General features: G+C 39.3%; 1 protein-coding gene across 1 annotated transcript in view; it reads left to right on the top strand.

The window, feature by feature from the left end:
* FREM2 (FRAS1 related extracellular matrix 2) overlaps positions 1–16,353 on the top strand; it is a 150,142-nt gene that overhangs the window by 115,994 nt on the left and 17,795 nt on the right. Inside the window, exons 10-16 of the mRNA XM_055542311.1 lie at positions 34–198; positions 1,157–1,339; positions 4,670–4,800; positions 6,858–7,016; positions 8,818–9,121; positions 11,501–11,632; positions 13,200–13,531. Coding sequence (XP_055398286.1) covers positions 34–198; positions 1,157–1,339; positions 4,670–4,800; positions 6,858–7,016; positions 8,818–9,121; positions 11,501–11,632; positions 13,200–13,531 — 1,406 coding nt within the window. The remainder of the gene's footprint in view (positions 1–33; positions 199–1,156; positions 1,340–4,669; positions 4,801–6,857; positions 7,017–8,817; positions 9,122–11,500; positions 11,633–13,199; positions 13,532–16,353) is intronic.

The raw sequence follows: 16,353 nt of genomic DNA, 5'->3' as shown, positions 1-16,353 counted from the left end.
GTGACTGACCTGCTTTCATGATTATTGTTCCAGGGGAGATCGAAAAGCCTTGCATCCTGGAGCTGATGGATGACGTATTGTACGAGGAGGTAGAGGAGCTCCGACTGGTTCTTGGCACCCCACAAAGCAACTCTCCTTTTGGAGCTGCAGTTGGGGAACAAAATGAAACTCTGATAAGGATCCGAGATGATGCTGATAGTAAGAAGCCGTGTCTTATGCTCAGCTGTAAATTGGGAACTGAAATCCATCTGTGTTCAAGTTTTAGGTAGCTCAGAAAATAAGCCCCTCTTCCCGACTAGGCTTTTTAAGTGGTTGAGAAATAGGAAAAAGGGGTCTTCCCAGGCGGTCCAGTGGTTAAGTCTCCACCTTCAATGCAGATGGTGCAGGTTCAAACCCTATTTGGAGACTCGAGATCCCACATGCTGTGTGGTACAGCTAAATAAATAAAAAGAACTTTAAAAAAAAAGATTGTTAAAAAGAAATAGGAAAAAGACTAAGATAAATGGAGAATGCAGTAAACCGTTTAAACCGTAAGTTGATGTTGAAGAACATTGTTTATACGTAAATGCTGAATCCAGAGCACTCATACCTGCTTGCTCCTCCTCCTGCCTTCAGTGCAGGTAATTCTGGAGCAACAGTTTCTTCCCTTCCCTCCCGCAGTCAGTGGCCCGCTCATGTAAAAATTTTTGGCACACAGAGACAGCCCAGAGCACGCGATTTCTGGGGGCTGGTTAATTTCCAAGTAAGGAGCTGGGCCACGCATGCCCAGTTTCTCCTGGCACACTCACCAGTTATACTGAGTGAGGGGACAGAGGGAAGCCCAGCATATGATATAATTAAGCTCCTCCCACATGAAAAAGGGGCTTCCCTGGAGGCACTAGTGGTAAAGAACCCGTCTGTCAATGCAGGAGACATGGGTTCAATTCCTGGGTCAGGAAGATCTCCTGAAGAAGGGCATAGCAACCCACTCCAGTATTCTTGCCTGGAGAATCCCATAGACAGAGGAGCCTGGCGGGCTGCAGTCCATAGTGTCCCAAAGAGTTGGATATGACTGAAACAACTTAACATGCACACACATGGGAAAAAAAACTGTCAGAAATGGAGGAAAAAGCATTCCCTTTACAAACTAATTTGCCCATGTTTCCTACTGTTTCAGAGACAATTATTAAATTTGGAGAAACCAAATTCAGCGTCAGTGAACCCAAAGAACCAGGACAGTCAGTGGTTATAAAAATTCCAGTGATTCGCCAAGGAGACACTTCAAAAGTTTCCATCGTGAGAGTTCACACCAAGGATGGCTCGGCCACTTCTGGAGAGGACTATCACCCTGTGTCGGAAGGTATGGGGGCTCTCGGGATGTCCGGATGAGTTGTACTCGCACTGCGTTGGTGCTGGTGTCCTTGAGAAAAAGAAGAGAAATATCCATTTACCTGAAATACAGATGCACATACTCCTTTAAGTTAACTTCCCGTCAGAAAAACAAAGTCAATGGAATTTATTTCCAGGCGTTTCCTTTTTGATTTACAGAGTATATGTCTTAGGATTTAAGGAAATTTTGAGTAAAGTTGCTAGATGTTTTGAGTCTACTTTCATTTTCAACAATCTTTACCTTCATTATGGTCATTCGATATTAAATAATAACTTTCCTGAATATTCTATTACATGGAAAATGTATGTCATAGCCAAGAAGATAGTTTTTTTTAGTTTATAGAATACCAACAATCCAAAACGTCAAGCTTGAAAATTTTGTGTTAATGTAAGGCAGTGAAAAGGGGAACAGATGGCCAACTATAGAGACCATGAATTCTCTGGGCTTCAGGAGCTTGTCATAAACACATTTCATCCATCCCTTTTCTTCTTCAAACTTTTGGATCATTTCACCATTTATTTTTAGAAGTATAAAACAAATCAATTAGTCTCTCTGTCTCTCTCTCTGGATTATTTACTGGCAAAATAGACATAAAATGATGTCCAAAATTAAGTTTATGAATTATTTGTAGTTAGTTGTCCTTATCCAGAGAAGGCAATGGCACCCCACTCCAGTACTCTTGCCTGGAAAATCCCATGGACAGAGGAGCCTGGTAGGCTGCTGTCCATGGGGTTGCGAAGAGTCGGACACGACTGAAGCGACTTAGTAGTAGTAGTAGTTGTCCTTATCCACTTTGTTTCTAGTTTTCTACCTGCCACAGCCAACAGTTTTTGGTGATCATAGACTTCAGGCATTCATCTTGGTCTGCTAACTTCAGAACAGTTTAGAAAGTGACTAATAGTTACTATCAGTCATTAACTGAGTTAATGAGACAGTAGGAAAAAACAGCATCTTCTACAAAGAACCATGTATTTTCTTTGCATATATGGTAAAAGTTTGACGAACTGCTATAGAGCTTCAAAGTTATCCTCATATTATTTCCTATGTAAAGAATGATAATCTATTTGAAATAAATCACATAAAACTGAAAAGGAGAGGAAAAAACTGATCAGCTATGAAATTATAAAATCTGAAATAAGTATTTCTAACATAAGCATGTTTTACGTGAAGGAAGCATCTTCTAAATATGTACAATATGACCTTTAACAGAAAATATTTTTCTTAGAAATAAAACCATTCTTTTTGCTAAAACAAAAACAAAATCATATGATATAGTAAATTGACAAATGAAGTCAGAGAAAACATAAAATGTTAAATCAACCTGTGTCTCTTTTGTCCTATAAATATTAGCATGCTATTTATAAATGTTTATAATAAAAATTTAATCTTTCCTGAAACATAACATCTTCTTATGGACCAAATTGTGGTCAGTCCTTTGCAATAAACAAAAAATTAAACATAGAATAAAAGTTGAAATAGTTTTGTGTTATAAATGTCTGGGGACTTTTGTGGCAGTCCAATGATTAAGACTTTGCCTTCCATTTCAAGGACTGCAGGTTCAATCCCTGATCAGGGAGCTAAGATTCCACATGCCTTTTTGCCAAAAAACCAGTACATCACAGATGCAATATTATAACAAAGTCAATAAAGATTTTTTAAATGTTCCACATCAAAAAAAAGAAACCCTAAAAAAATGACTAAAGTAGCAGATAAAGACTATAAATTGATTGAAGGAAGAACTGTCATTTAGCATGTATATGTAAGAAGACAGTAATCTAAGCATTTAAAATAAATACTGAAGTTTTCGACTTCTTAGAAACTGGGTCTGTATAATTCACAGCACTGCAGAACTCAAATGCTTATAAGGCTAAGATAAGCAATGAAAATGAGTAGATCAAGGAGGGTATGAGGGAAAGATGGAATAATGGAAATCTTCTTCAACCAGAAAGTTCATTCCCTGCTGAGCAAAACTTGTATGGTCATAGCCAGATGACAGTGTGCAGTCAGAAAAGTGCAAAAGATATGAAAAATCTGTATTTTCCTGTGAAATCCCCGGATATTGAAGGATTAGAAACTAACTTAACATTGCAACATCACCACGGGTCAAGCCAAACAAATTGATGACCCGGAAGTGATCAACTATTTTCACCCTCTGGAACAAGAAGCATAAGCCCTCCTGGGGTGGGAGAAATATAAGACTGATGGACTCAAATTATAGGCTAAGGCCAATGTGAGAAATGGCTGTACTGAGAAACAGAACTGATTTGAAAGATGAGTCTGGCTTACTAACACAATTTTAAAGAAAAAATCTTTTTCATAATTGATGGAAGTAGGCAAAGAAAGATACATTAAAGACACATTTTCTTCTGTTACATTTTAAAGGACTTCTTAATTTAGAATTATAATGATCAAATACTGCAGCATCTGTTATCTTCTCAGATTGGAATGATTATGCATTATAGTCTTTATTTTCTCTCCTGAACCAGTTTCTTAAAAGGCATTGTAAAGCCCACAAAGTTGTTTATCCAACTTTGGTCAGCTGCTTATTCGTGAGTTCAATAAAATCAATTAATTTTTTAATATCTTGAGAATTTTAGAATAAATGATTAAAAAGGGATTATCATGATGGGTTTAATTTTCATAACAATGAAGGAATTATTTTTAGTGAGGAGGAACAGGGTGAGAGCAAAAACACCATTAACGCTTTTGTTAATAAAATGTTCTGCATTTCTAAGATTAATATCAACAACCAAAAGAAGTCTTTTTAAAATATAATTTGACATGATGTTAAAAATTGCAACCATTTTATGTCCAGCTTTTCTAGATACATACATAATGAAAATACTATTCACACTCAGTAATACCTGTGTGATCATATATTTGACACACGTCGTATTGGTCTGGAAATTCTGGGAAATGAGAGGTGAGTTTGTCTGGTTGTTCCAGTATTAGAATTATGAATTGCCTATTCCATCACTCTGCATTTTTTCAAACTGTGAATCAAAAAAATCAATTTAGTAGCTTATGATTAGAGTTTTCTTCTGGATAAAATGGGATGGAAAAATATTAGCATGCAATGCATATAGTGAGAATAGATGATGTTTTAAAAACTTTATTCATTTTATTCACACCCACATGTGCACACAAACATGTGCAAGATATGTGAGTATCTTTACATAGTCTAAGCATACCGGGCCACAATATAAAATGTATTTCTCATTGTGGGTCATTGTCACAGGTTACCAGAAGCTTCTCATATTCCTATGTAAAGGATTTAAACCTGTGATTTTGCATTTGTAGAAATTGAGTTTAAGGAGGGAGAAACCCAGCACATTGTTGAAATTGAAGTAATATTCGATGGCGTAAGAGAGATGAGAGAGGCCTTCACTGTCCACCTAAAACCTGATGAAAATATGATAGCAGAGACACAGGTAAGTAATCAGATACGGACATAAAGTCATGGCCAACATTTTATCAGGGAAAATGCGTGTAACCATCCCAAGTATACAGCTAAGTCATAGACTTTAGACTTGTATAAATAAGATGCACATAATCTGTTTTCACCTCCTAAATAAATGTTGCTTCCATTGGAAAACAAGAATGAAGAAATTCCTAAATTCCCTGGTTGTTCAATGGTTAGGGCTGTATGCCTTTACTGCCAAGGACCTGCGTTCAATCCCTGGTCAGAGAACTAAGATCCCACAAGACAAGTGACACGGCCAAAAAAAAAAAGAAAAAAAAAGAGAAAAGATTCTTCTTTCTTGAAAAATCATGTCTGTAGGAAGTCAAGGACTAGAGTCTCTGAGTCCTACAGCAACCCAGTTTACCCTTCCCATTTCAGTCAATAATGATTGAATCTGGGATTAACCTTTGTGCTTTGTAGTCTCAGCACAAAGATGAGGCTATTAGTTTAGTGCCACAACTCATTAAAACACACATTTTTAACCCATGAAACTGTTTTCTAACCCTCAAAATCCCCACCTGTTCATCATAACTATTAAATTGATGTCCAGAGGCTCAAAGACTCAAATGTTATGGTCCTAACAATTCTTTTCTGTTTTCATTTTATTTTATATTGTATCATCGACCAGATTTTCTTCAAGATAAACATAATTTCCATAGAATTTTGACCTTTAAACCTAATTTTTAAAATGAAAAGATTTTTAAATCTTTATTTTATATTGGAGAATAGTTAATGAACAATGTTGTGTGAGTTCCAGGCTTACAGCAAAGTGATTCAGTTATGCATATAGGTGTATCTGTTCTTTTTCAAGCTCTTTACCCATTTAAGTTATTACAGAATATTGAGCAAAGTTCCCTGTGCTATACAGTAGGTCTTTGTTGTTTATCTATTTTAAATATAGCAGTTTGTACATGTCAGCCCCAAACTCCCATTCTATCGCTCCCCACCACCCTTCCCCTCTAGTAACCATAAATTCATTCTCTAAATCTGTGAATCTGTTTCTGTTTTATAAATAGGTTCATTTGTATCATTTTCTTAAAATTTTTGCATATAAGTGATATCGTAAGATTTAAGAAACTGACCAATGTTTATATTATCTGTGCTTACATTTATTCTATTTCTTTTATATATTAGTGACTTCACTATTAGTATATTTTTCCCTTAAGTACAGGAATTTTTAATATTTTATAATTTTTGCTACTTGGCTTTTTTTTCAAGTTATAGTTAAAATTCAAGTAGTAAGAACAGCAAATCTTTTTCAAATGTATGTCTTGATCCCCTAAGAAACGAGTCTTTAATTTTTATGGAGCATTGTATTAACCTCTCCTGAGTAAGAGGAACAGAGATTCACTCAAATGACTTTAAGTGATCAAAGCCTCTTTTAAGAGGACATCGGTAAGTATAGGCTTAGAAACTGTGAGGTGTCATCAGATATTGGAAGATGGTTCAGAAGCAAGGCAAATTTATCAGCAAGGTGTTCTTATCACCCTACGAGCAGTAGATATTCACAGGACCCTCTCCTGTCTGCGACTCAGCTTCTCCCTCTGCCCTTGCTTCACAGTGTGCTTCTGCCCGTCTAAAGCTTCACTTTGCACGGCCATCCCCTTCAGCAGGATCCACAATATCACGTGACCCCTAGAATCCACCTTCTCCCATGGTTCCTTCAGCTTTCCTCCCACTATTCATTAATTGACTTTGTCATCGTCTTCCACTTTACAACCCCAACACTTCAAACCAAGTTAGATTTAGCCAGTATCATTACCATTTGGAGAAAAAAGTACAACCACATACTTTGTGGACCACTGGCCAAGAGACTGCCCTGGGCGCTGGTCCCCTCCCTTGTACACGCTAGGGTCATTAGAAACAAGCCACATAGGGCCTGTCACACCACAGGGTCTCTGGGTCTGACAGTTGCTATTATATTGAAACCATGTACTTGCCTACTTGTCGGTATTGTTCTGCACAGTAGAAGCATCAGGAGTCTGATATTTCAATAATCATGGGTAACTTATCTTTTCCTTCAAGGCGACCAAAGCCATTGTGTATATAGAAGAAATGAACAGCATGGCCGATGTCACTTTTCCTTCTGTCCCTCAAGTTGTGTCCTTGCTGATGTACGATGACTCTTCCAGGGCCAAAGAGAGTGCTGGGCCTGTGTCTGGTTATCCTGTTGTCTGTATCACAGTGAGTAGGAAATGGAGGAAAATTGTGAAATAGTTAAAACAGTTATGAACATTAACCAAGATCGCATGGGCTTTGCCCTGATGAGATAAAAGTGGGAAAATACTGCAGGATTTACTCTTTGGTCTTTGGAGAGGAAAATAATACTCGAGTGAAGCTCCCGTTTTTCTCCCTTCATCCGACAGAGGTTTACTAACTGATGTGCCTGTAGTGTGTATCTCATATTATCTCAGGATCTGTCACTGGGAGAAAAATTAGTAAGATATAAACTTTGTGCTCGAGGAATTTAAAAATAAGGAAGAGGAAAATGTGTAAGACTCCGTCACTCTACTATAAGGCAAGGTGAGCATTATCATGATACAAACTAGGAAACAGAACCACAGCTCTACCTGTGAGGGAAGGTTTGGGACGGTCTGATGGAGGGTCACTAGTCTGAGTCACATAGGGAAACATTATTCCAAAATGATGGTTGCATTACAAATGGCATATTATCATTACTTTTTTAGTTACCCTCTCTTTGCTATAAATTATAAGCACCTTGTGAGCAAAAATCAGGACACATTTACTTATTTTATATTGCTTTACAATGTTCTGCTAGTTTCTGCTGTACAACAAAGTGAATCAGCTATATGTCCATATACATATATCCTCCTCTCTCTAGTGCCTCCCTCCCACCTCTCTAAGTCATCACAGGGCCCTGAGCTGAGCTCCCTGCACTCTACAGCAGCTTCCCACTAGCTATCTATTTTATACATGGTAGTGTATGTATCAGAGAAGGCACTGGCATCCCACTTCAGTACTCCTGCCTGGAAAATCCCATGGACGGAGGAGCCTGGAAGGCTGCAGTCCATGGGGTCACTGGGAGTCGGACACGACTGAGCGACTTCACTTTCATTTTTCACTTTCATGCATAGGAGAAGGAAATGGCAACCCACTCCAGTGTTCTTGCCTGGAGAATCCCAGGGACGGGGGAGCCTGGTGGGCTGCCGTCTATGGGGTCACACAGAGTCAGACATGACTGAAGTGACTTAGCAGCAGCAGCAGCAGTGTATGTATCGGGCTTCCCTGGTGGCTGAGACAGTAAAGAATTTGCCTGCAATGCAGGAGATATGGGTTTGATCCCTGGGTTGGGAAGATGCCCTGGAGAAGGAAGTGGCAACCCATTCCAGTATTCTTGCCTGGAGAATCCCATAGACAGAGGAGCCTGGTAGGCTGCAGTCCATGGGGTCGCACAGAGTCAGACACGACTGAAGGGACTTAGCAGCAGCAGCAGCAGCAGGGAGCTCTTGCCCGGAAGAATGACATGAGCAGAGGGGTTGTATTGAAGTGTTACCATGGCAGCAATGGTCCCCTGACTAGAAAGGCTCTGAGTTAGATAGAAAGGTGATGCTGGGAATGGGAAGAAGGGATCAATTTCCGAGACAGTGCACAAAAAGAATCAACCAAGTTCACTGACCTACTGGACATGGGGGACAAAATAAAAAGAGGAAAGTGAGGGAGCGAGAAAGAATAGGGATGATCCGACAACTCTAAAGATGCGAGAGATGATGAAATGAGTGTCACTTTTACTCAAGTTACCAAGTTAAAGGTGGAAAAGCCCCATAAGCTGTTTGAAATGCAAGATCAGAGTTCCTGAAAGCTAGCATGGCTAGGAACAGGAATTTGAAAGTTGCATGAATAGCATTGTTGACTTCGGGGAAAAAAAAAAGTAGCACCAAAGATACTAAAGTAGAGAGAATTTAAGAGGAATAATTTCCACCTTGTTCTATCCTGTGGCCCTAACATAGTTATTTGTTTCCCATAGGCTTGCAACCCTAAATATTCAGACTATGAAAAAACAGGCTCTATTTGTGCAAGTGAGAACATCAATGACACTTTGACCCGGTACCGATGGCTGATCAGCGCCCCCGCGGGCCCCGACGGCGTGACCGGCCCCATGAGAGAAGTGGACTTTGACACCTTTTTCACTTCGTCCAAGATGATCACTTTAGACTCCATATACTTCCAGCCTGGCTCCAGAGTGCAGTGTGCAGCTCGAGCTGTGAATGCTGACGGCAGTGAAGGCTTGGAGCTGACGAGTCCTATTGTGACCATCGGCAGAGAAGAAGGTAGTTTTCACATCATGTTCACTGGAATACCGAGGAATGTTATATATGTCTAATTTCTAGTTATTCATTCCTCCAAATGCCCCATGTATTCTGTGATACGTTGATAATTTCAAATGATAAAGTGAAAGTGTTAGTCACTCAGTTGTGTCTGACTCTCTGCAACCCTATGGACCGTAGCCCACCAGGTTCCTCTGTCCATGGGATTTTCCAAGCAAGAATACTGGAGCGGGTTACCATTCCCTTCTCCAGGGAATCTTCCCAACCCAGGAATCGAACCCTGGTTTCCTGCATTGCAGGAGGATTCTTTACCATCTGAGCCATTGCTGCTCTTAAAATGATAGGTATTTTGAAGTGATTATCTATTTTCACAAAAATAGTCATTAGAAAACAAATATATACTCATTGTTCATTGTTCAGTCACCGCACAAATGTCACAATTTTGCTGGAATATGAAAAATAAGGCAGGATTCCTGCCCTCCCAGAGTTCACACTCGAGTTGAAGACAGACACCTTTTAGTCTGGCCAGGGCTTAGAAATGCAAAAGTCATCATGATGCATTCTAATCTGAATGGATCACGAAAGGTTTCATCAAAGAGGAGATGCTTAAGCTGAATCTTGAAAACAGGAGTGGGGGAAAGGCATGAGCAATGACTCATAGACGCATGAGGAAACCTAGAGTGTTCTGGGAACTGCAAGCAGAGAAATAAGGCAGCATGTGGGGGAGAGCAGCGGAGATCAGATGAAGCAGATGGTACACACGGGTCGGATCTGGGCAGGGTGGCTCATGTGAAGGTGTGAAGCCAGGGCACTCCCAGCTGGTTGTTGGATGAGCAGGAGCTTGCTGGGCCAGGAGGGGAAGGACAGTCCAAGAACAGAGGTATGTAAGAGTGTCTATACTTTATTATTACAAGGGAGTTAATAAAGGAAGTACATACTGTAAGAAATCATATATAGAGAGAACACTATGTATTTTGGTCTCTTTAAGATTCTCTGATTCTAGTTTTCATTTCTAAAATGAGTACATTTTTAACTTTATTTTATTATAAATAATGTATATTTTATGACTAGTCAAGTATTTAATTCTAGGATAACAATCTCATTCACTTAGTTAAGTCACAGTTACTTTTTCCCTGTTGTTTCTCAATCGTTTTTACTATGTCTGTTTATATTAAAATGATCTTGTGAATTTGACTGTAACTGATGATGAGGCAGGACTGGAGCCCAGACACAGTGGAGGTGGGAAATAGATGTGGCTGGAGACCACACTGAAAAGACAGGAAATCCACTTTATAAACTAACCCTCTACTCTGCAGAATTTTTAACCTAGAGCTTTAAAATAACTCTTTTTATAAGATTCTATTTCTAAAAATTCCATTTGTATACAATTCTTCAGAAGTATGTTTGTTGCATCAAGAAAGGTTATATGGACCATCTCTCACCCTTATATATTCAGGGTCAATATATATTGATAAACAGTGTAGTAAACATGTTCTTTTATCAGGATTAAAATGTATGATTTTTAAGTTTCTTTTAAAGCCGAAGTATTGTGTTGATGCCAAAAAAATTAAAAAATGACTTTAAATTAATCACCCTTAATTAATAAAACAGACATGCCTGATACTAGGGCCTGATTCTGATTTTGTTGACATTCTCATAAATACCTTTTGAACTGTGGTGTTAGAGAAGACTCTTGAGAATCCCTTGGACTGTAAGGAGATCAAACCAGTCCATCCTAAAGGAAATCAGTCCTGAATATACATTGGAAGAACTGACGCTGAAGCTGAAACTCCAATACTTTGGCCACCTGATGCGAAGAACTGACTCGTTGGAAAATACCCTGATGCTGGGAAAGATTGAGGGCAGGAGAAGGGGATGACAGGGGATGAGATGGTTGGATTGCATCACCAACTCGATAGATATGAGTTTGAGCAAGTTCCAGGAGTTGGTGATGGACAGGGAAGCCTGGTGTACCACAGTTCATGGGGTCGCAGAGTCAGACACAACTGAGTAAATGAACTGACACTTTTCTCCTATTGTTTTTCAGTCATTTTTACTGTATCTGTTTATATTAAAATGATCTTGTGAATATGACCATAACCAATGATGTACAGCATATATTAAATCACATTGAACAATAACTATTTTTTCTCAAACTTTAGAAGATACTCCAAGTCTTAAGAAGTAGCCATTGGACTGTCTGCTGGAATTATTTCTCACACCATGGTCTTTTGATTCCTCATAGTATCTACTCTCAGCAATGCTGTGGTCCACAGAGAAATTTAAAGTATAGAGAAAAATAATAGTGCCTATTAAAAATGTATATACTTTAGGTGTCAACCATTATCTTCTTTTAGCATAAGCGTCTTCACTGTGCCTTAGGTCTTTGCCAGCCCCGAGTGCCAGGGATAGTGGGAGCAGAGCCCTTCTCAGCTAAACTGCGCTACACGGGCCCTGAAGATTCAGAGTACATGAATCTCATCAAGCTCACCGTCACGATGCCCCACATAGACGGTAGGTGACTGCGTAAGCAAAGCTGTGGAGATAGTAAAATAAACCCCTGGTTTATTTTACTGAATACAGGCAGAGCTCATTTCATTGCACTTCGCAGATACTGCGGTTTTTACAAGTTGAAGGTGGGTGGCAACCCTGCTTCCAGCAATGTTGGCACCGTTTTCCCAACAGCACCTGCTTGCTTCACATCTCTATGCCACATTTTGGTAATTCTCTCAATATTTCAAACCCTCTGCCAGCAGAAAGATTTTGATTCACTGAAGGCTCAGGTGATGGTTAGCATTTTTCGACAATAAAATATTTTTCGGTGAAGGTGGGTCCCTTGTGTTTTAGACGTGACGCTATTACACACTTTACAGTATAGTTGCACTGGGAAGCAAAAAAATTCATGGAACTCACTTCATTTTGATATTTACTTTATTGCGGTGATCTAGAACCGAACCTGCGGTATCTCTGAGGTCTGCCTGTTTTCTGAATAACCAAGTGTACAATAAATGCTCAGTTTACATTAAGTTTCAAGTCTTGCTTCTTTTGAGTGTTTTTTGCTATCTGTCTGCCCAGTTTTATTTTTTCTGACAATTTCAGTGTTTAAAATTAGGTAAATGTCATACATGTCACAACACAATGAAACAAAGCTTTGGTTTATGTGCTATCTTTTACTAAATGGCATAGTGTACCTTCAAAACTCTTGAACTTGGACTTACATTAAAGCACATGGTATCTCAGTCCCTGCCTTCAACATCTTTTTGGTTTTTCATAGCAAGAATCTCATAAATCTCTGCCAATATTTATTGCAACAACTAAGACATTTCTTAGGCATTAAAATAAGATAAAAATACCCCTAACAAAGTTAAATTCTGTGTTCATTTTCTCTGGATAGCGAAGTGCAGCCAGAATTTCTGAGTCAGTAACTTTATCCACACTTTAGGAACATTTCCCAATGTACAGAAGACATTTTCACATTCTATTCGTCTTAATTCACTTTATATCTAAAGTATATAAACATTAATTCTATTACTTGGTACATTAGTTATAGTTTAAGTAGCTAATGGAGAGGAAGCGTTAGGCAATATTTATTTATTTATTTATATATATATATATATATATATATATATATATGCTGCTGCTAAGTCACTTCAGTCATGTCTGACTCTGTGCGACCCCATAGACGGCAGCCCACCAGGCTCTGCCGTCCCTGGGGTTCTCCAGGCAAGAACACTGGAGTGGGTTGCCATTTCCTTCTCCAATGCATGAAAGTGAAAAGTGAAAGTGAAGTCACTCAGTCGTGTCCGACTCTTAGCGACCCCATGGACTGCAGCCCACCAGGCTGCTCTGTCCATGGGATTTTCCAAGCAAGAATACTGGAGTGGGCTGCCATTGCCTTCTCCAGGGGATCTTCCCAACCCAGGGACTGAACCCTGGTTTCCTGCATGGCAGGCAATTCTTTACCATCTGAACTGTCACTGCTCACTTAGCTTTTCAAGAGATAAAGAGATTATAAAGTAAGTGTTCAAAGCCCTTTGCTGTTGGTGAAAATGGTAACAGTGATTATCACAATTCCTTGTAGGCATGCTCCCTGTAATCTCTACCAAAGAGCTTTCCAACTTTGAGCTCACACTCAGCCCTGATGGCACCCGTGTTGGAAACCACAAGTGCTCCAACCTCTTGGATTACACTGAAGTAAAGACCCACCACGGTTTCTTGACTGATGCTACCAAAAATCCAGAAATAATTGGAGAGACTTATCCTTACCAGTACAGCTCATCTATCAGAGGTTCCAATACCTTACGCTTCTACCGAAACCTGAACCTAGAAGCCTGCTTATGGGAGTTTGTTAGCTACTACGACATGTCCGAGCTGCTCACTGACTGTGGAGGGACCATTGGAACCGATGGACAGGTATGGACGTTTAACATCTGAGCTTTGGTCAGTGGACAAACCAGTTGGACAGAAGTCCCAGCTTCTGTTTTCCATCTTGGTGATGTAGGTTATTGGGCACAAGAAAGAGTAGGTGATTGGCACGAGTGCTATAAAAATCCATGTCTATTTCTAGAAATCTATTGCCTTTTTTTAGGCAATAGGTCAGTAGCATTATCTTTGGATTGAAAGGACACCATATAACTATGCTGTAAGCTCCAAATCTACTCTGATATTATAAAACTGCAAATACTAATTTCTCTTTGAAGTATACATTTGCATTTTTTGTGTTGTGTTCCAGATGCCTGGGATGTATCATGAACCATCTAAAATGAGGATTTAGTCCTCAGAATCAATTCAGTTTTTCTCCCTCCTTACTTTCTTCTTTACCTACCATCTATCTTTCTCTCCTTCTACCTCCATTTTGCCTCCTTTATCTTTCTAGTTTCTCCCCTTTTCTTCTTTATCTGGATCATCACTAACATAGTCCATCACTAACATAGTCAAAAGTATTTTCATTTAAAGCTTACTGTTATTTCTACTCTACAATTACTTATTCCTCTTCATACTACCCAGGCAGACATTTACACATAAAAATACACACACATACGCACAGTCCACCCCCCATCACCACCATCAGCAGCAGCAAAGTTGTTGTTAAAATGGTGGTAAAGCAAGGTCTTCATTAGCAGTTATAATAGAGAATCTAAAATCTATATACACCTATATAGGGTAGATATCCTAAGCTATATATAAGATATCTAAGCTTATATAAGATATATAAGATATATAAGCTATATATAGCTTAGATTTGAAATGAGTGTTTGAATTAAAACTCTTGCTCCATCCTACCTGGCTGAACAAAAAGTTTATATAAGTAGGCTTATACATTAAACTAGGGCTTCTCAGGTGGCGCTAGTGGTAAAGACCCTGCCTGCTAATGCAGTAGATGTAAGAGATGTGGGTTCGATCCCTGGGTTGGGAAAATCCCCTGGAAGAGGGCACAGCAACCCAATCCAGTATTCTTGACTGAAGAATCCCATGGACAGAGGAATCTGGCAGGCTTAGCACACGTGCATACATTAAAATGTCAAATGGTATTCAGAATATATCTTGTCTTTCAAAATTTAACCATGAGTCTATAGTTCTTTCTGTGCTATATTCCTGTGATGTTAAAATATAAGAAAACTAGTAGCAAGGGAAACGTAGATCATAACTATGGGTTTACCCCCAGAGCAAAGCTGTAAACCTGGACCAATTCTGCTGGTGTTGATGTCGAATGGCCATGTATTTTATGTCTGGGATCTGTTGGACTCCAAGGATGTGAGACTTTATCTCTACATCCTCTAAAAGCAACAAATGCCCAGAAACTTGCTTGAATTACTAAAAATCCCAAGTAAGAACACCAACAGCAAGACAGTATAGAAGGGTGTAAAGAGCCTGCATATTGAAATTTAGCAAATGCAGACCTAAAGTTGGCTCTGACATTTTCTAGCTCTGTCTTCTTGGGCAGGTTACTTAAACCCTCATAAGTGTTACCTCTTCAAGTCCCTCTTTGCCACCTGGAAGAAACACAAAAGAAACAAAGTCCTATCCCCAGAATAAAGACTCACATTGACACATCTACATCAGCCTTTTTCTTTAGAGGACAAGTATCTCCAGTCTTTTGATTGTTCCTTACAGAGCCTGTTTTCGATGCATTATCAAATCATTCCTGTATTCTGTCTGGATGGTCTTCTCTCAGGATCTTGCCAGAGTCATGGGTTCTACTGGCATAAACACAATGGGACATAGTAATAGGATTCCATTGTTGTTCTGATTCTTGTTTTTTAAAAAGCTTTTCGTACCATGGAGCTTCTCTGTAGATCTTATCTAGTCTATGGTCACTTTTTAGTCTCAAGAATGTTTTCTATCTTCTCTGCAAAATGGCAGTACTTTTCTGTCTTTTATGCATGCAATCCAGACAGGCTTCCCTCCTGAAAAGCCTGCAGTTACCCTGGCTCAGTCACGTCAGTTGTGTCCAACTCTTTGGGACGCCATGGACTGCAGCTCGCCAGGCTCCTCTGTTCATGGGATTTTCCCAGCAAGAATACCAGAGTGGGTTGTCATTTCGTACTCCAAGGGATCTTCCTAAGCCATGGATCGACCCTGCATCTCCTGCATTGTAGGCGGATTCTTGACCAACTGAGCCGTCAGGGAAGACAATAATAGTATAGCTAACATCTGTTTAATGTTCACTATATACCTGTCATCATGTCTAAGTACCTTACATATTCCCACTAAATCTGCCCTCACAACAACACTATGAGACAAATACGAATTTTTTTTCCCTCTTTGGAGATGCTGAAGCAAAGAGAATTCAAATAACTCATCCCAATTCAATTCATTTGTAAGCCTCTGCTCTTAACCACATCATGATACTTATCTGGACATTAAATTGAGTGAGTTCAGTGTCATTTAGTTGGGTGAATATGAGGAATGGTTATGGTCACAGATGAAATTGCAAGAAAGGCAAATAAACTTTGTTCTCTGTTCCTGATACAAGAACAGAAATAACCCCAGGTCTGTTTGTCTTCTGCCAATACCGCATCTCCCTGGCCAAGCAGCAAATAGATGTGCCTTTCTCTCTTCTAGTCCTTTTCTAGGCTTGCCAACTGAGATCAAGGTAATCACTATGCAAACAAATTTTACTAAGTGGTAATTGCTTCTGCCAAGAGCAACATGAAGAAGGACCGATTTTTATCTTTCATGTTCTTAGTAGCAAGAGCTACTGCCTGGAAATATTGCCAGGTCTCTGCATTTTT

Source organism: Bubalus kerabau, chromosome 12, assembly GCF_029407905.1.
Source record: "Bubalus kerabau isolate K-KA32 ecotype Philippines breed swamp buffalo chromosome 12, PCC_UOA_SB_1v2, whole genome shotgun sequence".
Classification (NCBI taxonomy): domain Eukaryota; kingdom Metazoa; phylum Chordata; class Mammalia; order Artiodactyla; family Bovidae; genus Bubalus; species Bubalus kerabau.
The sequence above is the reverse complement of the archived record's forward strand: the minus strand, read 5'-3'. Positions and strand labels throughout refer to the sequence as shown.